This window comes from Diabrotica virgifera, chromosome 5, assembly GCF_917563875.1.
Source record: "Diabrotica virgifera virgifera chromosome 5, PGI_DIABVI_V3a".
NCBI lineage: Eukaryota > Metazoa > Arthropoda > Insecta > Coleoptera > Chrysomelidae > Diabrotica > Diabrotica virgifera.
Window position 1 is genome coordinate 263,969,290 of NC_065447.1, and position 25,874 is coordinate 263,995,163.

The 25,874-nt window shown below is 32.8% G+C and overlaps 2 protein-coding genes across 4 annotated transcripts in view; one reads left to right on the forward strand and one right to left on the reverse strand.

Moving 5' to 3' along the window:
* Positions 1-604: 604 nt before the first annotated feature.
* Positions 605-4,680, forward strand: LOC114329957 (membrane-associated protein Hem). Its single transcript, XM_028279243.2, has 2 exons — positions 605-802; positions 853-4,680. The coding sequence occupies exon 2, from the start codon at positions 861-863 to the stop codon at positions 4,224-4,226; it is 3,366 nt and encodes a 1,121-aa protein (XP_028135044.1). The 5' UTR covers positions 605-802; positions 853-860; the 3' UTR covers positions 4,227-4,680.
* Positions 4,681-10,460: 5,780 nt separating this feature from the next.
* LOC114330043 (disintegrin and metalloproteinase domain-containing protein 10) overlaps positions 10,461-25,874 on the reverse strand; it is a 129,657-nt gene continuing 114,243 nt past the window's right edge. The window contains exon 11 of one of the 3 annotated variants that reach the window (XM_050651882.1): positions 10,461-25,137. In XM_050651882.1, the coding sequence (XP_050507839.1) occupies positions 25,052-25,137 (86 nt within the window). In that variant the 3' untranslated portion in view covers positions 10,461-25,051. Of the gene's footprint in view, positions 25,153-25,874 lie in introns of all 3 variants that reach the window. The other 2 variants (XM_050651881.1, XM_050651880.1) reach the window with 2 other exon arrangements.

Here is a 25,874-nt window from a genome sequence, read left to right on the forward strand (position 1 = left end):
AATGAGTGTTAACACCTCACTGGGAGATTTAAACAATATATTTTTTTAATGTTCAAAGCATGAGAATTATTATCAAAATCGTATAATCTAAATATCGTTTGATTAACGATTTACATTATTTTTAAATTGAAGAAATCAAAGTATGAAGTAAGTAGGTTATGTCGTTATGTATTCACTTTTCTTAATTTTTATACTTGGATCGGCAAGAGAGAAAGCGTTATAGGAGATCAGCGATCTATCAGAGAGAGATAGATAGTTCGAGTTGGCAACTCGACAGGGTCGTTGGTATCGAGCAGTGCCTTCGAGTTGACTCGCATCGACAACGTAGGGAAAGAGGTTTCGTAATCACTCCCTACGGTAAAACATGGCGGATACGATGCGTATCGAGTGTACGTAATCCGGGCCCTGTTTAATTTAGCAAGATCTTCTTTTATTTTGAAATAGTTTTGAAGTCCTGGAAATATTTTTGGAACACTTCTTCTAGGATACGATCATTTTCTTGTAAAAGTATTAAAAAAAAATATGCATATTTAAACATACACACAGATATTTTAACAGGACCTCTAGCCATGTTGCAAAATTTCAGTGTTCTGGCGTGTGTAAAACGGGAGCTATAAATGGATTACGTTCTGAAAAACGGCCGCTCCCATAAAAGTTGACACTGAAAGTACTGTCATGAGACTGTCATACTTGTGATGTTTAGAATTTTACATTTATAAAGTAAATAAGTGAAAACAATAATGTTTTAGTAAATGGTAATCTATCACAATATCAAGCGACTGATATTTATATTCAACTACAGGTACGTATTTTAAAAAAGTACAATAACCATTTAAAAATGTTCGGTTTTAGGAAATAAAATGTCTCGCCAAATGAATCAGAATGAGCGGAAGCTTGCCGAAAAGCTAATCATTCTCAATGATCGGGGGATTGGAATGCTAACTAGGATTTACAACATCAAAAAAGCATGTGGTGATGCTAAGTCCAAACCCGGATTCTTATCTGACAAGAATTTAGAGTCATCCATCAAGAGTATTGTTAGAAAATTTCCAAATATCGATGTCAAAAGTCTTACGCCAATCCAAAGCCTTAAAAATGACATAATTAAGTCCTTGTCCTTATATTACTACACATTTGTGGATTTATTAGACTTTAAAGATCATGTCTGTGATCTGTTAACGAGTATGGATACATTCCAGGTAGATCTAGATATAACAGTTAATTTTGAACTTACAAAACACTATTTGGATCTTGTAACTACTTATGTATCTTTAATGGTTCTTTTGTCGAAAGTGGAAGACCGTAAAGCAGTTTTGGGCTTATTTAACGCAGCTTATGAAATCGTTCATGGATCACAAGATGGAAGTTTTCCCAGATTAGGAAATATGATTACTGACTATGATATTCCATTCAAAAAGTTGTGTGAAGAGTTTACACCTCATGCTAGGCTGTTGGCTCAAGCCTTACAGTCCCTTATTCCAATTTATGTGCCCAGAAATGTTTCTGCGGATAAATGGCGTTCAGAACAAAAATTGACACTAGTAGGAAATCCTTCGTTACTATTAAAACCAGTTCTTTCTGAAAGAATGTCCTGCGAGTTTTTGTCAATGGATGCTATGGAACGGTGGATTATATTTGGTTTATTGCTACTGAATAATTTACTACAACAGGAACATTTTAACAAATTATTTCTGAATGCTTTGGAGTCATCTTGGGTCACTCCATTATTTAGAGACGAAGTCATCTACATTCATCAGTATGTTTTATCATTTTTTGATACACTAAAAGGTTATGGTAAAAGAATATCTGAAGTTAAAGATGCACAAAATCAAGCTGTTCAAAAAGCAGGGTACAATCATAGGGAGCGTAGGAAATTCCTAAGGACAGCACTAAAAGAATTAGGTCTTATATTTATGGATCAACCAGGTTTATTGGGACCGAAAGCTTTGATGGTTTTTATGGGTTTATGTTATGCTAGAGATGAAGTTCTTTGGTTATTAAGGCATAATGATAATCCACCTATACATAGAACAAAAGGTAAATCAGCTGAAGATTTAGTTGATAGGCATTTGCCTGAATTACTCTTTCACATGGAAGATTTGAGAGTATTAGTAAGAAAATACAGTCAGGTAATGCAGAGGTACTACGTTCAATATCTATCTCATTGGGATGCTATAACTTTAAAGGAATTTATGCAAAAACTGCAGACTTGTCCAGAAGATGAAGGTATCATACTGTCTTCCCTATGCAATACTATTTCCAGTGTTTCTATAAAACAGGTAGAAGAAAATGAAACTTTTAACTTTTTTGCTTTCCGTTTAGATTGGTTAAGGTTGCAGGCATATACCTCCACTGCAAAATCTCCAATGAGACTGATAGATGAGAAAAAACTAGCAGAATTATTGGATTCTATTCAGTTCCACACCAAAATGGTTGATAATTTAGATGAAATGCTGAGAGAAACTTCAGACTTGTCTATATTCTGTTTTTACAACAGAATTTTTGAAGATCAGTTCCATATGTGCCTAGAATTTCCAGCTCAGAATAGATATATAGTGGCTTTTCCATCGATCTGTAGCCACTTTCAGAACTGTACTCACGAACTTTGTCCAGAGGAAAGACATCATATTAGAGAGAGAAGTCTTTCTGTCGTAAATATGTTTCTCGATGAAATGGCAAAAGAGGCCAAAAATATAATAACAGCTATTTGTGATGCACAATGCAAAATGAGTGACAAGCTTCTTCCTAAAAATTGTGCACATTTAATTTCCCAGCAGATTAATAGAAAAAAGAAGGAAAAAAACAAAAAGAATACTATAGAATTTGAAAAACCAGGTAAAGAAAGCTACCGAAAAACCAGAGAAAATTTAACAACAATGGATAAACTACACATGGCTTTAACAGAACTTTGTTATGCTATAAATTATTTCTCTAATATCAACGTCTGGGAATATACATTTGCACCTAGAGAATACTTGCACCAACATCTGGAAACCAGATTTGCAAAAGCTTTAGTAGGAATGGTCATGTATAACCAAGATACAAATGAAATTGCTAAACCTTCTGAACTTTTGGTGAGTGTTAGGTCTTATATGAATGTGCTGCAAACAGTCGAGAATTATGTACATATAGATATAACAAGAGTTTTCAATAATTGTCTGCTGCAGCAAACTCAAGCCGTAGATAGTCATGGAGAAAAAACGATAGCTTCTATATATACTCAGTGGTACTCAGAGGTATTATTAAGAAGGGTAAGTGGTGGTAATATCATATTTTCAATGAATCAGAGATCATTTGTTAGCGTAACTGTTGAAGGTTCTATACCATTCAACCCTGAAGAATATTCTGATGTTAATGAACTGAGAGCTTTGGCTGAATTAATAGGACCTTATGGTATGAAGCAGCTGAGTGAAACTCTTATGTGGCACATTGCTAGCCAAGTAGTTGAGCTAAAGAAATTGGCAGAAATTAATAAGGATGTACTCCTTTCATTACGTACAAACTTTGACAAACCTGAAGTGATGAAAGAACAATTTAAGAAACTCTCAAATGTTGATAATGTTCTTCAGAGAATGACAATAGTCGGTGTAATATTGAGCTTCAGGCAACTGGCACAATCTTGTTTAACAGATGTACTAGAAGAACGTATTCCATTTTTGGTGAGTTCTATTCTAGATTTCAGACATCATTTGCTAAGTGGGGATCCTATGAAAATTGTCAGTGAAATGACTTCGGCTGCTGGTTTACCATGCAAAGTTGATCCTACTCTCATAGCTGCACTGAAATTACAAAAGCAAGAAAATGAAGGTGATAACGAGCATCTCTTAGTCTGTCTACTAATGGTATTTGTAGCAGTTAGTATACCAAAGCTTGCTAAATCTGAACAGTCATTCTACAGACCATCTTTAGAGGGACATACAAATAACATTCATTGCATGGCACTAGCAGTGAACCACATTTTTGGAGCACTTTTTACTATTTGTGGACAGGGAGATATTGAAGACAGAATGAAAGAATTCTTGGCTTTAGCTTCATCTAGTTTGCTTAGATTAGGACAGGAGGCTGATAAAGATGCAATCAAAAATAGAGAATCAGTTTATTTGTTGTTGGACCAAATTGTTCAAGAGTCTCCCTTCCTAACTATGGATTTATTGGAATCTTGTTTCCCTTATGCCCTTATCAGGAATGCTTATCATGATGTTTATAAGTTAGAGCAGAACCTGTAAGATTTAGAACATAAAAATAATTTCTACTTTAGTTAGAAAACGCATTTAGTACAAGTAATGTATTATTATTCGTAAGTTAGCTGATACTATTTTATAAAAATATATTCTAATTATAAAAAGATTTCACAATTCTATTTAGTTTAGCTTTCTTTTTAGATTAAATATAATTAACATTTATTATTGTTACATCTAACATGTTATATTTATTAGCTTATTTTTTGTACATAACTTTATCCTCCATCGTTTGATATAAAGTTTTTGTAGTTTGAACTATGTATTAAATTTTGATTTTTATCCTGGCTGATTAGGTATTAGTACGTCAATCAAAAAGATTGCATTTTAGGAATATCTTCCAATATAATTTTGGCACTCACATCAGTTTGATTTTGTTGTATTCTTCAATTATTGGAGAAATATTATATTCAAAATATAAATATTAAAATGAATGAATATATACGTTTGTATTATTTGAAACCATTTTAAGCTGTTTTTAATTATTAACCATTATTACTACTACTGGAAGATATTAATTTTGATGTTAAATTTACTTGCTAATTTATTTACATTATAATAAATAATAATAAATAATTTATTCACCTTTTGTTTCATACAAGTATGAAGGTAAGTCAATATAGAATTACATAATAAATATTACATAATAAAGCATAAAAATTTCACAAATAACTTGCACACTTAAAATACAAAAAAAAAACAGAAATTATACAATACTCTCATATCCGCGACTACCCAGATGTCTCTTGGATGAATTCTTCCAAGGAATAAAATGCATTATTCAACAAAAACTCTTTCAGCTCTTTTTGAAATTTTCTTAAGTTATTTTGATTTTTTAAACTTAGCGGTAGTCTATTAAATAGAGAAGGGCCAGTATAGTGAGGGGATTTTTTAAAACCGGCATGGTTACATTTCATCAAACGAATTTTGTCACAGTTCCTCGTAAAGTGTGAATGAAGATCGCTATTTTTCTTAAACAGTTCAACCTTCTGGAAAATAAAAGTTAACAGTTTATATATATACAGGGAAGGTACCGTAAGAATTCTTTTCTTTCTGAAAACTTCCCGACAACTGTCACGGTAATTTATGTCAAAAATTCGTCTGATAATACGCTTCTGTAAGAGAAAAATGCGCAGACTTTCGGAAGCTCTGCCCCAAATAATGATGTTCTGCGCGATACGAGAATATACCTGCGCATAGTAAACAGAGATCAATGTACTTGATGGCATATCATTTTTTAATGCCGCTATCGCAAAATACGTCTTATTAAGCTGCTTATATAAATGATCTATGTGTTTATCGAAACTTAAATTAGCGTCTATAACTGTGCCTAAAAATGTTGTATGTGTTGCTGTGCTGACTACCACATCTCTGTTACTGATTTTAAGTTCAAAAACGGGTTGGGTCGTTCTTCTCTCACCGTATGAAAAGTTTACAATCTTGGTTTTTTCCAAATTTACAACCAATCCATTCCTATCACACCACTCCTTGAATCGCCCTGTTAAATATTTTACTTTTATAACTACTTGCTCCAAAGTTTCTGCGGAAACTATCATGCTGGTGTCATCGGCATACATAAATAGGTCTTTTTGTTCTCTAAAATACTCTGGTAAGTCATTAACATATAAAAGAAAAAGTAGTGGACCTAATATTCCTCCTTGAGGAGTTCCTAGGCTATTGTGAAAGATATCAGAATATATATTGTTTATCGTAACGTAAAACGGACGATTACAAACATATGAGAGTATCCAAGAATTCACGGGATTTCTGATACCAACTGCCTCAAGTTTTTCACGCAAAAACTCCGGTTTTAAGCAGTCAAATGCACGCGATAAATCAAAGAACAAACCATATGTAAATAGATTTTTGTCAATTTGATCATGGATAGATTGTACAAACTCGATAGAGGCGGTCTCACAAGAATGCCCCGGCCGAAAACCATGTTGTTTACTCGTAATAATATTTTCATTATTTAAATAAGGCATAATTTGGTTATAAACAGCCTTTTCAAATGTTTTTGCAAAGACACTTAAAAGTGTTATTCCTCTGTAGTTGGACAGGAGATTTTTTTCTCCTCTTTTGTAAATTGGAACTACCTTGGCCATCTTTAGTATATTTGGAAATGTTCCTGTGGATACAGAGTAGTTTATTAATTCAGTTAGAACGGGTACGATCTTATCAGAACATTCTCTCAACAAGAACAGTGGTACATCATCAAACCCTGTAGATCTCTTATTTTTGAAAGTATTTATAATTTCCAATATATCAATTTCAATTACTGGCCTATAAAAGAATGACCCACCAGGTGTGTTTTTGCTAATCGTACATGTATTGCTGTTATTTGGTACAATTGATAACACCGAGCTAGTGAAAAAGTCTGCAAAGCCATTACTAGCATCTTTTTTGTTTTCATATTGCCGACCGTTATGTTCAAGTTTTTCTGGAATGACGTGGTTTTTGTTTTTTTCCTAATTTTGTGTTGACAAATTTCCAAATTGTTTTCGTTTTATTTTGAGAGTTGTTTATTAAGTTGGATAAATGAGTTTGTTTTTCACGTATAATTTTATTATTTATATTATTCTTTTTAATTCTATACTCTTCGTTACTTATTAAATTTGTATTCTTACGTAGCCAATTCTCATGTTTAAGATTATCTATTTCTTGTTTTAATTCAGCTGAAATATTTGTTTTAAATAGATGATTTGCTTGATTATTTCTTTTTTTAATGGAAATGAAGCATTGAATGCATACATAAGATCATCCCAAAAAACTTCAAATTTGTTGTCAACAGCAATGCAATTACCTATTCCAATTTTTCCTAATAGAAACTTAAATTCTGCAATAGACAGCTGGTTGAAAACTCTACGTGTTATTACCTCACTCCGCAGTGGTGGTGCTGTGGGTACCTGAACCCATTTCAACATCTGTGCAGAGTGATCAGAGATAGCTGGGTCAAACACCGTAATATTAAGCGATTTAAAATCCATATTTGTAATTAAATGGTCAACGGATGATTTGGTTAAGATGCTACCGTATTTGGCGACACGGGTAGACACGGATATATGAGATTTTAGTTGAAAACATTCCAACAGATCAGCAAAACATTTTACCTGAATTGAATCTATAAAACCATCTATGTTTAAATCTCCACAAATGACCACCTGTGCATAGTTTTGAATTGTGTTATTTAAAATTTCGTGAAGATTATTAAAAAATACATCGATGTCTCCATCTGGCGATCTATATATAGTTAAAATGCAACAGTTGCCATTTAAGGAGATTCCAGTACATTCAAAATTTAGTTCCACATTAAACTGTGCTAAATAGTCAATTTCTTTACATACATTGAATCTATTATTTTTTATATATATTGCCACACCTCCATGGATGTGACAACTCCTCGAGTAACTAGTAATTAAAACATAATTATACAATCCAAGTGTAAGAAGTTTATCAGAAGATGCCCAATGTTCAGTAATACACAATATATCTGGTTGATACGTGTCATTGAAAATATCAAGTAAATTTATTTTATTATTTAAGCTTTGCACATTTAGGTGACACAAAACATTAAATGGCACACAGCTACTGAGAATGTCAATTTCACTTATGTTGTCTTCTTGTAGTAAATCCGCTGTACTTAGGAGATTTTTGGAAGATACGTTTTCTACGAAAATATATTCTTTTCTTTCATTATATATTCATATACATTTGTAGAGCTGTCAGACATATACAATTTTATGTAATATCATAATAATAAATGTGTTTACATAAATATGGTAGTTTTTATTACAAAGTCAGTACAATACAGTTAGGTCTGGATCCCGCATATGAAAAAAAAGTTGATTAATAGCAAGCTGAAAATTTGTTAATAGCTTAAGGGTGTCAAGTCAGACAAACTTTGATATATGGGAACGCTGGAACAGGGGAAGTTTTAATTGTGGAACAGGTTAAAAATTTGGAACGGTCAGACCACGAAAACGGCACATGTATTTTGTCCCACAGAACAGACTTAAACTCTCCGAACAGAGATTAAAATCTCATGCAAAAATCAGACTGCTATTTATCACCAAATGGGCGTTTTAATGAGTGGAACATGTAGAATATGTCAAATGGCAGGAATTATGACAGGTGATAAATAGCAGTCTGATTTTTGCATGAGAGTTTAATCTCTGTTCGGAGAGTTTAAGTCTATTCTGTCGGACAAAATTAATGTGCCGTTTTCGTGGTCTGACCGTTCCAAATTTTTAACCTGTTCCACAATTAAAACTGCCCCTGCTCCAGTGTTCCCATATATCAAAGTTTATCCGACTAGACACCCTTAAGCGATTAACAAATTTTCAGCTTGCTATTAATCAACTTTTTTTTCATACGCGGGATCCAGACCTAAGTTACATTTATAGAAATTGATACAATTATTAACCTTACCTGCCTCACCAAAATGCACCAACTACAGTGATGAACATATTTCAACAAATGCATCAAACAAAAAGACTCATAAAATCCCAGACCTAGGTATTGTTACAGTAGCCAACATTTATGTGGGGACGAATTGAGTTTTTACCCACTGGATTTGTATATCACTATAATCTTTTTCAATATTATTCTGATCATTTTCCTCGAAGTTATTATGATTCTCTAAGCTTGCCTGATCACTTTTACTACTACTACTATCGGTTTACAGTGTTCTCTGACTCCTAACTGCCATTATTCTTTTCTTTTTAACCATAGACCTGGAGGGGATTTCTCTTTCCTCTAGTTCTTTTTCAATTCCCTCCCTCCAGCTTCTCGGCCTTCATATTTTCATTATTCCTTGTGGTGCCCACGCCAAAATCTGTTTAGGAATTTTGTCATCTGGCATTCTCTGTACATGGCTGTACCATATTCGTTGTTTTGTTTTTATGTCATCAATTATTGTTTGTGCGACTTCCATCATATCTCATATTCTCTCACTTGATATCCGATCTCTTCTTGATTTACCTGCTGTTCTTCTCCAGAAGTCCATTTCTGTTACTAGTAACATTTTCTCAGTTCTTTGTTTCAGTGGCCAAACTTCACTGCCATATGTGATTATACTTTTAAGTATGATATTGTATATGAGCCTTTTGTTCGCTTTAGATATTGTTTGGTCCCACAGAATGCTTTTCATCATGGATATGGCTTTTAACCTTGTATGTTTCTGTCTTCTATAGCAGCATCGAGTGTACCATAATCCTTTCATGACCTTAAATCCCTCAGACACCCTTGATCCAGTTTTAATTTTTGCAGTTATTCCATTATACAGACTTTGATACGCCATGTTTAATGTTGGATCACTCTTAGTACCATCTGGTAAATATTCACTCCCACTATACGTAAATGGCTCTTCACTATCTTGGAAAAGTTAACTGTGTTCCCAAATTTTTGTAACTTCTACACTTCTTGTTGGGTTTAGTTCACAATAATTAGCAGGAGTCGTATTATTTTTAGCGACTGGAAATCTCAAATAGTATGTGAGCTGCGCGCACATTTTCGTCTCTGGCTGAGTCATCATCATGTAGCGCTACAAGTCTGGGTGGGTCCTGGGTGACTGTATAACTTTTTTCCAATTTGTTCGGTCTTCCATCAACCTAGGGTCAAATGGGATGTTCATTTTTCGGAGATCTGCTTGGATGTTATCTCTTCATCGCATTCTGGGACGTCCGAGTGGTCTTTTGCCTGTAGGAATCTCCTCCCATGCCAGTCTTTCAAGTCTCTCGTTATAAAGTCTGTGCACGTGGCCTGCCCATCTTAGTCGCTGTGATTAAATTTCTTTGACAATATCGGCGTCATTGTAGAGCGCTTTTAATTCGATATAGGTTCTGATCCTATACTGGTTTGTGTCAATATGGTGAGGTCCAAAAAGTATTTTTCGTTCAAAACGTCTGAGCTTTTCTTCGTTTGCTTTGGTCATGGTCCACGTCTTTGGCCGAGTGTTGCATAATATATCGGTCGGTGGCAGATATATGTGACTGGTCTGTAGATACTGGTAAGCATGGTGGCAGATGTATTGGTCAACAGTGTGACAATTTTTCTTGTGTCAAATATATTGGTCAGCCGTCCTGAAAGGGGTAAGTATAAAATGAATCTTTCAGCAAAGCTTTCTGTATCTTAGATAAATGTAGGATAGTCTGCAGCACAGACTGTCTTCCACATCTAAGCTACAGAAAGCTGTAAAAATTGGTAAAAAATAAAAGAACATGATTCGTATGAAAACAGCTATTTTATTCCATTATGTACATATATTAATTTTTACAATATTTATCAATACAGAGATTAGCATCAAATATAGATTATCTTTGAAGGACACAGAATTAAAGTTATCTACTGTTACCATTCATAAAGTGTAGTCATTATTATACTCTTCAAAAATAGTCATCTTAGAAAAAAACAATTTAAAAGAAGTACTATGCGCCATTATTTTTGATTTAATTTTTGATATTAATTTTTTTCTTCCCTTTCCCGTTTATAGACACTAGACAACTGTGAAATGATCTTTCCACAGTCCGTGGCCCGTAATGTTCGGTTCGTAAAGTGCCAATTCGGTTAGAAACAGATTAAGGGAATTTGGAATCAGAGTCAGAATGGCTGCTACTGCTCCACTGTTACGAGGGCACATCGTATGGCACTTTTAAGTTTTTGACCAGGACACGTCGATTGGGATATTAACGACTGGACTAATATTCTTTTACTGATGACTCAAGATTTGTACTTTGTGGATCTGACACTGCAAATCTTGACTCATCAATAAAAAGAACATTAGCCCAGTCGACATGTCCTGGTCAAAAACTTAAAAGTTCCATATGATGTGCCCTCGTTAACAGTGGAGCAGTAAGCAGCCATTCTGGCTCTGATTCCAAATTCCGTTAATCTGTTTCTAACCGAATTGGCACTTATTCGAACATTAAGGGCTGTGTAAACATCATTTCGCAGTTTTCTAGCTGTAACATGATGTGTACGCAAAGTCTGCAGATGAAAATAATGTTCATCTGCGGGGTTCGTGCACCTGGGACGTTCTGGAACTGCTCTTCTTGTGTATCACCCACTTTCTTTATACCTTTTTAAAGCTCTTGAAACCCTGGATTGGTGGATTCCTATAACATCAGAAATATATTATTGTGATCGTCCATCTCCAATTAAACCTACAATTTGGGCTGCTTGTTCTGACGTTATATTACTCATTTTTTGTAAGAACGTACCACCTCATTGAAAACTCAAGCAGAAGCAGACATAGTGCACATATCAAATTCTCGAACACAAATGTCCAAAATAAATATTCTCCTTTAACAACGTTTTTACTGTTTTTTTTTTCGGCAAAAACACGCTTGAACTTGAAATGTTATGAATTTGTAGACACCCAAAGGAGACGAGAGAGGCCAGTATTATAACATTCTGCTAAAAATTAAAAATTATTTTTAAACTTTTTTCTGTTTTAAAAATAATGCGATACTTTTTGTAATTAATGTATTTCTGTTAAATGGGTAAACAGTAGATAATTTTTATTCCGCGGTAAGAGGCAATTATTCTGAAACAATTAAAATCAATTTTCTTTTATCACATTTCCAGAAAATTCAACAATGGTACAAAGACAATGTCAAAATTCAGTTAATATAAAAATAGCAATTTTTCGGACAAGGAATTACTTAGAAATGAGATCTTTTTTAAATTGAAATGGTAATAGTACTTTCCGTTTACAAATCTTAAATATAGAATTTAATAAAACAAGTCATTGATATATTAATAGAAGTGATACAATTCCAAAAAATGTATTATTAACATTGTAAAAATCTAGCCGAAACTATATTTAACAACAAAAAACGATATTTGGTAGTTGATAACAGGAAAATTTATAGCATTTACAAATTTTTAATGAATAGATCCTTTATAAGTGTAAAATGGGCTTTGTAACACTATTATTTTTTAAATACAACTAATACTCCAATCGTCAGAGACAAAAGTGCCATTACACCTCTAAAAATCAAGAACAAACTGAATTTTGCTGAGAATATCAGTTTTGGGACCCCAAAAATCTTGTTTCAGATTATAATGTATTATTGTAACTACCACTTGTGCTTGGTTGAATGCTTGAATTAGTGAATACTAAAAGTTCATTTGAATTGCTATTTTGTTGATTTGTAAAGTCATTATGAAGTAATGTGTTATGTTTTCTTCCGCATTTTTTACAGGACCCTAAAATTGCTGACCCATGTATTTTGAAAATGTCCAATGCCTAAACCTATGATTAAACGGAAAATATCGATTTGCCAAGAATCTGTACGCCGTAGAAAACATGTTTCAAACAAGAAATGTAGCCGAGATAATTTCGGGAGGAGTGGCGAACTTTTTTGCATCTTTTTTGGGGTCCGAAAATTGAGATTCTCAGAAAAATCCAGCTTGTCCGTATGATGTTTACAGATTCATTGACATTTTTATCTGTAACGACTGTAGTAAGTGAGGAAAATGTGCTATAAATAAATTAAACACAAAATAAATCGAAAATGCCTTCCTCAAGGGTTTTGGTGCTTTATAAATCCTTGCACTTTATAAGCTGCAATTCTTTTGTTTTTGAGGCATTTTGAAATTTGAATATCTTTATTTTTAGTAAGTATCCATACGTCCATTTCGGTATCTCCAGACCTCTTCAGTGGTCCGTCAATTTAAACAGAAATATTGTATAATCTTCGAGCTCAGCTGCAGGATCTATCGGCTTTAGTGAAACACCAAATTCAAGATGATAATTTATTTCTGTAAATGACACTAACTTCCCGGGAGACCTGTTGAACTGAGAATCATTTGATGAAGTTACATGATGTCTCTTTGAATTGAATCGAAGGAATGTATTTAAAAGCATGTAACGATGTGATGCCACGACAAGCGACGAGCTGTTTTACCAGAGACGACCGGAGGAGCATCCGTGTTGGCGCATAGCGCCGCTGGGGGAAATCGAAGGAGTAGTGGCAGCAAGAGCATATTTAAGGCGAGCCAAGAGAAGAATAAAATCAGTCGTGGCTAGCGAATTGAACTAACCATGGCTCAACAGCTGCTGCTAGCGTATTGAACTAGCATTAGCTGGCTTGGCAAAAGATGCACCGTATGTGAGGTGGGACTATGCCTAGGCGGATGCCACAGTAGTGACGTGGGTCTTGCCATGATCGTCATCGCAGTAGGCGGTAGTAGCGAGGAATGATCTCCGGATCGGAATATAGGGCTATGTTGATTTAACGTAGCGAGATTGTTATTGTATATAAATATACTGTTTATCGTATTATTTTAATGTTGCTATTATGATCGGATAACTGTACTAAAGTTTAATATTATTTTTCCTTTGCAGAAGACGGAATTATATTTTATTTTATTTGTTTTAAACTGTATATAATTATCTTTAATATATTTATTTTTAACTTGTGTTTCACTGAGTCTGTCGACTTGAAAGAACTACCCGTTACAAGCACATCTTCACTCGTTGAAGTTACTCGAAGGAATGTATTTAATGTATGCTCTTTCTTAGCTGCCCTACTTTTGGGGACAGCCCAGAAAGCGTCTAATTAACAAAAGGATTTTATTTAGTCAGCACATTTAGGGCGCCCTAGCCAAAAATATTGTTTATGTATATACACCGTTCTTAGGCGTCAACGCCCTTCGGTAGGGATCTATGGGGAGTATCACCGAGCCGCAAGCCCTTATCCCTTGCCGTACTGCTCCCTCATAGGTCGATCAGATGCCCGCATATTCCAGTCTAAGCGCCAGATTCATATTTAGAATTTTATACTGACGCGTTAGCCTTTTTGTTTTTCCGATGGCCTGGCTTGGGCTTGAACTCTCGTACCTCACAGCGAAGTGAAGTGCGGGTCAGCCGCTAGTCGCACTGAGCTATCCGATCGACAAAATATTGTTTATGAAAATATTGTTTATGATTTGCAATAATTAAACTAATTAAGCCGGGAGTAGTCGCGCTCACTTCTGTAACGTAAAAAGTCGCGTGTTAGATTTCATCTCACAATGCGAATTTAAATACGAATTTACAACAAATTTTTATTTTATAGTATTTTTATTTACTTGCTATGTTAGAAATATTATGTCTAACAATTATTAAAGATAATTGGCTCTCCCCAAAGCCATGAATTCCACAAAAAGAAGAAGAAGAAGAAAAATACCTACGCATTACTACACCCTTCCTCGAGGCACTTACGAAATTTTTTCAAAATTGCAAAAATTTTCATCAAGTTATCGCGAAAAAGGATAAAATGTGAGATTCTATCTAACGGCGCGACTACTCGCGGGTTAAATAGTCCGCACATGTTTGCAATATAATAACAATTGTGTTAGTGTGATATACGGGGTGATAAAAAGATTGTTTAATATCGAATATGAAAATTGAATGTTTGAGATTAAACAATCATAAAAATAATTCGCGTATCGGACATCTATTAAAGAAATGAAAAGTCCTCGATGTAAACTATAATTCTTAAAATTCTAGTCGAATTTCTGGTGGCTCCACGAAAATTTTCATATTTATTGTTTACATCTGGGACTTCTCATTTCTTCACTAAAGATTATGTTGAAGTAAGACGATTTGCAGTATATATTCCATATGATTTTGCTAATTAAAAATGAATGTAATAAACAGTACAAGTACACGATATCTACGTCATAGACCCGTCTCACAACAAAAAAAAAAACAAATTATCTGGAAAGTATATGATAAGACTAAAAAATACCTCCAACGGAGTCTTCAACGTAGTTCTTGGAGCATGAGGCATAATAAAAGGTTATCACCAAAAGAAGAAAACGAATATAACAAAGAAAAATAAAATGAAATATTATTTTCAGCGAACTTTCCAGATCTCTTTTTCTCTTTCTTAAGTTTTTTGGTCTCCTCCAGTTAGTCTTTGGTAAATTTCTAGGTAAAAAGTAGTAAACACGATCAACTTGCGACAGTGACGTGTTTAATTGAAAACTTTTTAGTGGCTTCCCCTAAAAAAACTTTTTAGCCGTCCTTTATATTGTCTTTATAGAACATCAATGTTAGCTAAAACTGAAAGTTTAGGAGGACTTTTAAAGGTTAATATTTTAGAAGTATCTTCAATTTAACGGAAATACTTAAGAATGCACCCATTGTGTACTTATTCAAGCTAAGACAAAATTTTCACAGTTCTTTTATGAATAACATTGTAGATACCATGTATGTACCTATTTAAATTTAAAGCTAAGACCGAAATTTATTAGTTATTAATAAACAATTACACGCCTCAATTATTTCGCTTCTTTTATCTTCTAAAAAAGACAAACTAGGAAGTAAATATTTCAGATATAACGTTGGAATTTTTGAGGAGTTTAGAGTGTAGCTGGCCTCCACACCATGTAAAACTTTAGAATCTAGAAACCCCAACGGGTGACTATGGCTCTTCATGGGCTGTCGGTGGTCACATACAGTGAGCACGTAAAGGTTGGAATAAATTCATTTTCTCAAGAACGGATGATTTTAGAAAAAAATCCAGAAACAGGTCAATTTTTATTTTTAAATTCCGACTTTCTGACATATATATCATACTAGTGATGTCACCCATCTGGGCGTGATGACGTCATCGATAATATTTTTAAATAAGAATAGGGGTCGTGTGATAGCTCATTTGAAAGGTAATTCAATTCTTTATTCAGTAATATAAACATTAACATAATTATTTATACAGGGTGCCCAAAAAAATTTTTTTTTAATTAAATTTATTGACAAAAAGAAGAATGTGTGTAATTTATTTAATTTAAAATACATTTTACTGCTATCAGAAAACAGGAAAAAATGTGTTTTGGCAAATAAATATTGTTTTTTGCTAAATTCAATATTAAAGCAGCTACCCAACAGCCTCGTGACAATTTGAACATTTAATTTAAGCGAAAAGCAATGATTATTTTTCAAATATACATTTTTTTCTGTTTTCTGAGAGCAGTAAAATGTATTTTGAAATAAATAAATTACATACATTCTTCTTTTTATGTCAATAAATTTAATCCAAAATTTTTTTTTTGAACACCGTGTATAAATAGTTATGTTAATGTTTATATTACTGAATAGAGAATTGAATTACCTTTCAAATAAGCTATCACACGACCACTATTCTCATTTAAAAAAATCATCGATGACGTCATCACGCCCAGATGGGTGACGTCACTAGTATGATATATACGCCAAAAAGTCGTAATTTAAAAATAAAAATTGACCTGTTTTGGGATTTTTTCCAAAATCGTCCATTCTCGAGAAAATTAATTTATTCCAACCTTTACGTGCTCACTGTATATTATGATGATGATTATTCACTTTTGCTTTAGACTTGTGTTTACGATATAAATTTTCCTGTAAAGTAGTTTATTGCAACTGAATCTTGATAAAAATATACTTATAAATACTTTCTGAGAATAAAATTGTTATTACAAGGCTTAGAAATTATATCGAATATTGCTAAGAAAGAAACAATAAGTAAAGAGAAAATTGTTCAAACGCAATATTTATCAAATTGGTCTAATATAATTGGCCCAGTAAAAAATGAGCAGGTTCGAATAAAACTCTTTTTAACTGTTTCAATAAGAACTAGTAGAAACCATATTTTTGAATAAGCCAAACCACATACATATTTTAAAATCATTCATTTCAAATAGGCGTGCCCCCTTACATATAATCTCAATTTTGATATAGACCAGGGCGGGTCTGATTTGAAGGAGATGTGAGGGTTGACCTGATATTTTGCAAAAAAAGTTGTATAACCTCAATAATAATGATTGTCTTTATATAAAATTAGTAAAAAAATGAAAATTAATAAAAAAATTAAAATATTCTTTTACTACTTTCCTTTCATTTTGAAGCAAAGTTGTAATGAAATAACGATAGTTGAATATTCTATAAGATACGACTGATCAAAAATGTTTCAGTTCATTACCCTGGCTGCAAAATAGCAATAAATACAAACAAAGAGAGAAAAATCAGACTTTTCTTATTCATCTTATTTTTTCTTATTCTCACTTTCTTATTTTTTCAAACACTTAGAAGGCACTTAGAACCTTCATAATTCGCCTAGAAAATCTTTATTTTATAGTAAAATAGTCCACCACATTTGATTAAAATCGATTTAATAGATTTCGCATAACAACCTTTTTTCCATTTCCCAGTCCCACTCTTTTCAGTCTAATTCATTACAAATCCATTGCTGAACTTGGTAATAAACCCAAAAGCAGTGTTGAGCGGCTACAAATTCAGCCTGTGGGAGCATGGTTAAATCAAATTTCTTTTTGCAGTTTCTGTTTTGAAACTTATATAGGTAGGTACCTCAATTCATTCAAATCTATTCTAATGTCTCTTTTTCTACCATTAAGGAACGCATTATTTTAAAATGAGCACTTTTTATTTGGTTTTGCAAAAAGTTTAAAAAGTTTTGTAAAAAATCTATTAAATGGATTTTAATGAAATTTGGTGGACTGTCTTAATATATTAAAAAAAAAAAATTCTAGGCGAATTATAAAGGTCCTAACTACAATCTAAGTGATTGAAAACATTGAATAAGAGAAAAGGCTTTGTTCTCCCCTTTTTTGTATTTATTGCTATTTTGCAACATGGGTAATAAACTAACCTATTTTTAATAAGTCGTATCATACCGGATGTCCACTTATATTTTCCCCCATTTTAACTGCCTATAACTTCTAAACGGTTCAAGATAGAAATATGCGGTTTTCGCTGAAATGTTTTATTTTGGTAAAAGTTTTGTCCGAATGGACTGAATTTTTTATATCGCTTTCAAATACGAAAAGAAAAATGGCGGATTTTTGAAAAAAAAACGTTCGACTTTTTTTTTAATGGAACACCCAGTATATTTTTTTGTAAATTGAAAGAAAGGTCATTCACCTATCCAGCGATATAAAGTTTTTCAAAATCGGTTGTCAAATCACTGAGTAATTAATTTTTAAAATGAGAGGTGCAACGTGGATATCACATACCTAAATAACATAACTCAGCAAATTGATATTATGTTATGTGATATCCACATTGCATCTCTCATTTTAAAAATTAATTGCTCAGTCATTTAACCACCGATTTAAAAAAAAATTATATCGTTGAATTGGGAAATGACTGTTTTTTCAAGTTTTTAGGTAAATGACCATTTTTTATGTCGCTTTTAAATTAAAAATGGCGGATTTTTGAAAAAAAAAAAAAACGTTGACTTTTTTTATTGAAACACCCAGTATATTTTTTTGTAGCTTGAAAAAACGGTCATTTACCTATCCAGCGATATTAAATTTTTTAAAATCGGTTGTCAAATGACTGAGCAAATAATTTTTAAAATGAAAGATGCAATGTGGAATTCACATAATTTTGCTTAGTTATGTTATTTAGGTATGTGATATCCACGTTGCACCGCTCATTTTAAAAATTAATTACTCAGTGATTTGACAACCGATTTTGAAAAACTTTATATCACTGGATAGGTGAATGACCTTTCTTTCAATTTACAAAAAAATATACTGGGTGTTCTATTAAAAAAAGTCAACAACGTTTTTTTCAAAAATCAGCCATTTTTCTTTTCGTATTTGAAAGCGATATAAAAAATTCAATCCATTCAGACAAAACTTTTACTAAAATAAAACATTTCATCGAAAACCGCATATTTCTATCTTAAGCCGTTTAGAAGTTATAGGCAGTTAAAATGGGGGAAAATATAAGTGGACACCCGGTATAAGAAAATTCTATTATCAGTATTTTATTTCAGTACTTCACTCCAAAGTAAATCGTTTTAAAGTTATCACCATCGAGAGTACAAAAAAAAAACGATGTTTTTAAATATTTTAATTTTTTATTGAAATTCCTAACCTATTTGAGAGGGACGATAAGTCAATTACTATTGCTTAAGTTATCACAACTTTTTCTGCATACATTAGAAAGTCACCTCTCATATCCACCACAAAACAGATCCGCCCTGGTCTAGTGTCCCCCGTCATTTATAATCTCCATTTCTATAAAGATGTTACGTGAGGACAAATAATTAATCTCATTTTTGACATCTGTCATCCAGCATAAATGATGTCTGTTGAAATTTCAAGCATAAACAAAAATTTAAGTTTGATTTTAATCACTTTGTCAATGTACGAATGCAAAAAAATAATTTTTATTTAGTCTGTGTACTTAAATTTTTAATACATTATAAAAATAAATATATCAATTTTTAAGAAATCAAAAAGTTTATGTTTCTGATATTCCAAAAGACACAAAAAAATATTAAAATGTATTGGAAAAATTCAAACGACGACGTGCCAATATCACGACTACAGCGTATTTCAAACATGCTATGCAGTGTACAAGGATAGCCCCATGCGAACTCAATGATAATTTTGTGACAACGTTGCCGCTCGTCACGACAGCGGCCGTGAAAGGTAGTATTAGGCAGGTACTTGTAGAGGATTATCGCTGTTAACTGCTGTGGAATACTAAAGGAAGATTTATTTATGATAATTCACAGAATGGCAATATACAACCAATAAAAATGACAACACCAGTCAAAAAATACAAACACGGATTCTTAGCGGTAATAAGAGTTTTTATGCATACAAAGACTTTATGAAAAGTAAGTTACTGAATCGTGAGTCTAAGCTTAGAATCTACAAAACAGTAATTAGACCAGTGGTCACATATGGATGTGAAACGTGGACCCTCTCAACCACTGATGAAAATCAACTGAGAATATTTGAGCGCAAAATACTAAGAAAGATATTTGGACCAACACATTGCAGCGATATTTCGTGGAGAATTAAAATGAACCACGAGCTGGATGAATTAATGCAGAGCGCAGATATTGTTGGATTTCTAGTCACAAATACTAAACTGGCTTGGTCACTTAGAAAGAATGTCAGATAATCGAGCTGTGAAAGTAATCCAGAGATGGAAGCCAAAAGGAAATAGAACAAGAGGAAGACCCATAAAATATGGATAGGCGACTTAGAGGGGATCTTAAAACCATGAACATCAGGCAGTGGCAAAGGAAAGTATCCGACAAAGCAGAATGGAAGAACATTGTTAAGCAGGTCAAGACTCACAAAGGGTTCTAGCGCCATTAGAAGAAGAAGAAGAAGATTTACTATTTGTAATGTATTTTCCTCTTTGCTTATACACAAAATCTCAACTGTGATGTACCATACGCTTAATAAATAAATAAATAAATAAATAAATACAGATTCTGTAGTTTGAACTAGTCGTGACATTACTAGTTTCATGCATTTGTTAGAAAAAGTTTTCGTCTTCACCTGTCATTTATACACGGCTGCATCAACTCACAGTAGAAAACAATTAAAATTTTCTAGTAAAATAAATCTCGAACGAGTTTTATAAAGAACAGAGATAAGCTTCTATACAAACATCAAAAGTACAAAAAGAAGTTTATCAAACTCATTCGAAGATTTAAAAAAAAACTTACTAAAGATATTCCAATATGCGGAGCTTAAAAACATCCCGAAAAAGTCATTTTTTTCGGGATAAAAATATCAGCCTTTCATTCGAAGGAAGCCAAAACTAATAATTATAAATTTATTCTAAAAAATCACTTAAAATTTCGAAACACATTAAAAATTAACGGTGACTACAATTTTAAATGCACCCGTTTTTATTTAAATTTTCAAATATTCAAACAAAGTTTTCACGCGCACTTTTCACAAAGTTCGCGCGTGTCTTGGATCACAGAGCACATTGGCCGAATTTTTAAAATAAACCAGTCTAGTTCACATGATAGGTTTTAACTTATAATGCAGCGTCACTATACAGAGATTTAAAAAATTACAGCGACTTTTATTCAAAATACATACATACACTTCTCCAAGAAATTAACGCACCGCCTTAAAAATGGGTCGTTTTTAATGTGTCGAATTTCCTAAATCTGTTATCCGATTTAAGCGATTTTTTAAATATGTTATAGCCTTATTCTTCAACAATATCGCTGTAATAATATTGTTTCTAGACAGGTAAATTAGCATTGTATACCGGCTGTACTAATCAAATAGCATTTATAAAATACTGAAATTAAAACCCCATGTATAGCCTCATGTTTTTTAACATTCTGTTTTTTAATTTACACGCTTATGTTGGATAATAAAAAAGTGGGGCACTTTCAGAACTAGCCTTGTATTTCGCCCAAACAGGGTGTTTTTAAAAAAGTATGGCAAACTTTAGGGGTAATTCTGCATGAAAAAATAATGACAGTTTGCTTTATAAACGTATGTCCGCAAATGCTTCGTTTCCGAGATTTCTAATAATATTGTTGCTAGACAGGTAAATCACAGGTTAAACTGTGATTTTTTTCTCAAAGTTCACGTGACTCTGCAATATTCTAGCATTTATAAAATACTGAAATTACCACCCAACTATAGCCTCATGTTTTCTTAACATTCTGTTTGTGATTCATTCGCTTATGTTGAATAAAAAAAGTTAGGTACTTTAACAACTAGCCTTGTTTTTCGTCAATGCGGGGTGTTTTTAAATAAGTATGGCAAACTTTAAGGGGGGTAATTCTACATGAAAAAGAAATGATAGTTTGCTTTATATACGTATGTCCGCAAATGCTTCGTTTCCGAGATAGGAGGTATTGAAATTTTTCTTACAAACTGACAATTTATTTATTGTTCTAAAAGCGGTTAAGATATGCAAATGAAATTGGGTGGGTTTTAAGAGGTAGTTATTCCGCACTTTTTGACATATACATAATTAGGAATTTAATACTCACCATTGTGGCGCATACAGATAATATGACCCTTATGTGCACCAATGTAACAACATAAAATTCTTAATTGTATGCCCAAAAATACACAATTACTACCTCTTTAAACCCACCAAATTTCATTTGCATATCTCAACCGGTTTTAGAGCAATAAAAAATCGGCAGTTTGTAAGAAAAATTTCCACACCCCCTATCTCGAAAACGAAGCATTTGCGGACATAAGTTTATAAAGCAAACTGTCATTATGTATGTTTTCATACAGAATTACCCCTTAAAGTTAAAAACAAGGTTAGTTGTTAAAGTACCTAACTTTTTTATTATCCAACTTAAGCGAATGAATCAAAAAACAGAATGTTAAGAAAACATGAGGGTATAGTTGGGCTTTAATTTCAGTATTTTATAAATGTTAGAATATTCCACAGGGTGACGCAAAGTTTGAAAAAAAAACACAGTTTGATTGGTACACCCGGTATATAATGAAAATTTGCCTGTTTACAACAATATTATTACAGCGATATTGTTAAAGAATAGAAGGCTACAAAATATTAAAAAACCATTTAAATCTAACAACAGACTTAAGAAATTTGAGATATCAAAACCCATTTTTAAAGTGAGCGGTTAATTTTGCCGGTAAGTGTAATTAGCAAATACTGTCATCGTCCATAAAACTAAACATTTATAATACACACTTAAAATGTATAATACAATGCCCCTTAACATTTCTCGTAGATTATTGTATTCAAAACATTTCCTCTTTTCATTCAGTTCTTTCAATATAAATACAGTGCGCGCGTAATGTATGAAAACAATAGATATCTGTGATACCCCTTATGATACAATAACAAAATGTTTGTTATGTATATTAGGTGGACCGGCGATTTAAAATTTTATAAAATTGAAACGTTAATAAAATCTTTTTTTGGTAAAATTGTGGCTTATTTCCCATTATAAATAGTTGATTATTACAATTTTATATTTTCGACGTTGCCAAATTTACAGTTTTTGAAATACAGTCGAACCCGCTTATTGGAATAGTTTTCGTGCCAATCAAAAGTATTCCTATAACCGGGATATTCTAATAACCAATCATTTGTGCCTAGTAGAAACGTTCGGGGACCTCAAATTTCTATTCGTTAAATCTCTTATTCCTATAAGAGATATTCTAATAAGCGGGTTCGACTGTATATGGATAATATGGGCAATTGCTCGTTGACAAATAAATAAATATGCGATTTTTAAATAAGAGCACCTTCTGTTACAGGTTTTTATTGCAGATGCAGCATATATCCTGTTAATGGTCAATATTAATTATTAATATGCAGATGCAGCATATCCATTATTGGACCTTATTTTTGGGATAGAACCACAAAAGGTGAAGAATACTGGGCATTTTTAGAATTCGAGTTAATTCTAGAATTAGCCAGATTGTTTCCTGATGATATAAATCATCTCGTGTATAGATCAATTTGGATTCATTAAGATGGAGCACCTCCTCATTATCTTCAAGGCGTTCGTGAGTTTCTCGACAATACATTTCCAAATCGTTGGATTAGAAGAAAAGGAGCTATCGGAAGGCCAGCAAAACCTCCGGATTTGGCACCTCTAGATTTTTTTTAGGTTATTTAAAAAGCAAAGTGTATGTAAATAGGTCACAGATGATCCAAGAACTGAAAGACAGAATTACAGAAGAGATAGCACTAATTGCTCCGGAAAGGAATAGAAAAGTCTTAGATGAATTGTCATAATAATGGATTTATGTTTCTAAAGACAAGGTGGGCATATTGACATCTTTCATAATTTTTTTCTTTAGGTGCTTTCTCTTTATACAGCACTATTAATTACAAAATAAATAATTACACTTTTATAAATAAGAACTTTTTATAATACCACGTTTTAATTATTTATAGGACACAATATAAAATTGTAAACTATGTTGTTGTTTTAATTTCTGTCATAAAAGAATTTTGTAATCGACTTGAAACACATATAAATTAAAGAAAATGCTTTACACACAATTTTAAGGAAAAAAATAGGGAACACCTGGGCTTGAACCAGTCGAATGATCTACCACGGAGCTATATCCGCTATTGATTTACGTATTTTACAACGGGATCTAAATGTCATTGCATTATTTATATTTAAAATGACTTAAAATTCAAAATAAAACTCAATGCATCCATATAAATGGTGTTACAATGCTGTTAAATATTGCATTTTTTATTGAGTTCTGAGCTATTCTGAAAATTTCAGTTGTCTACGTAGTCTGGAAGTATATTTAAAATGGAATAATTATAAGATTTCCCGGACATAGTGACAAAGATCAAGTGAAGTATGGGCCATTCCACGAACATACGCCTGTTTTGGATTACTTCGACATTGAATATTTTAGTGTGCAACATAAGAAGTACGAAAGTAAATGGCGCTAATAGTTATTCCAATAAACAACAATGTAATTTGCAATTTACGTTCCTTCTTCTTATTTTGCACAGTAAAATATTCGTTGTCGCGATAATCCAAGAGGGTCTAATATTCGTGGAATGGGGTATATATAAAAACATTTAAAAATGGTTCTCTTAATATTGTAAAAAACAAAATATTGTAAAAAAATCTACGGGTTGTCTCATTTAAAAATATGCGTATTATCCGTATATCTCACAAATTGTAAAATTGGCAACATCGGGAATATAAAATTTTAATTCGCTGGTCAATCTAATATACACAACGAACATATTTTTTGGCCTAATATCTTTATGATTTCATACTTTACGCTTAAGCGTGCAATATAATATGTTCCTTTTATTGTCAATATCTTTATGCAAAATGTTTACTGTAATTTGTTAAAACCCTAATCAGAGCTGCCTTTTAAAAAACGACGATAATTTATAAATATGTATGTATAACCTAAACTGTAGAACCGGCGTCGCTCTCCTCCGTCTTGTCTCCGTTCGCTCTGCCCGCGTGATGAACGAGCAAAAATGACGAAGAGACATCAACTAAAGGAGTACCAGGGTAGTCGGGAGGCGGAGAGGGTTGTGGCTGGCCACCCTCACTCTGTCAGACTTTGTTTCTCATCTCGTATGCTCCTGCGTACAATTCCGGATGGTTCTGACGGCTGTAGTTCGGGGCTGGAGGTGCTGTTGCTACTGGAGAATATGCTATTGTATTATAAGAGAAAGATCAGAAGTTAATTCTGGTGTGTTAGTGTTCGAGTGTCAAGTTCTAAATTTAATGGTTAGTATGATGAATGAGTTGGTTGCATGTGTGAGTCCGTTTCAAATGGGATGAAGAAATTAAATTCAGAATTACTCACAACCTATTAGAAAAAAGAATTTTCCCAAAGAATTTACGTTCCAGATACAAAATTCATCATTAAAATAAAATTAAAATAGCAAATAATGATTTAAATCTGAAACCTTTCTTGGAACCACTTTCTGCTAACTTTTATAATTTTTAAGCCAAGAGACGACGAATAAAGAAAGCGAAAAGGATTCCACAATATGCAATCACATTTCGTCTTACTCGTCTAGGAAAAGGTCCGAAAAATAGTTCCAATACTCAAAATCTGAGTAAAGATAAAGATAAAAGTGAACAACAGTTTATGTTTCCTTTTTATTCACAGGAAGAAAGGTTTCAGATTTAAATCATTATTTGTTATTTTAATTTTATTTTAATAATGTATTTTGTATCTGGGACCTTTCTTCTTTTCTATAAGAGATGCGTCATAGAAGTGGATATTAATTTATTTTTGAAATTCCACTTAAATACGCAGTTTATTTTCGTTTTCGTTCATAGGTTTTCACGTAACCCTACTGAAGACATCTAGAGACAGAAACAGCTGTCTAGTGATGGTGGATATCGTCTAAGCTGGGCTCATTTT

What these genes read in the sequence shown, in the direction of transcription:
- LOC114329957 (XM_028279243.2), top strand. Translation starts at nt 861, where the DNA reads ATGTCTCGCCAAATGAATCAGAATGAGCGGAAGCTTGCCGAAAAGCTA.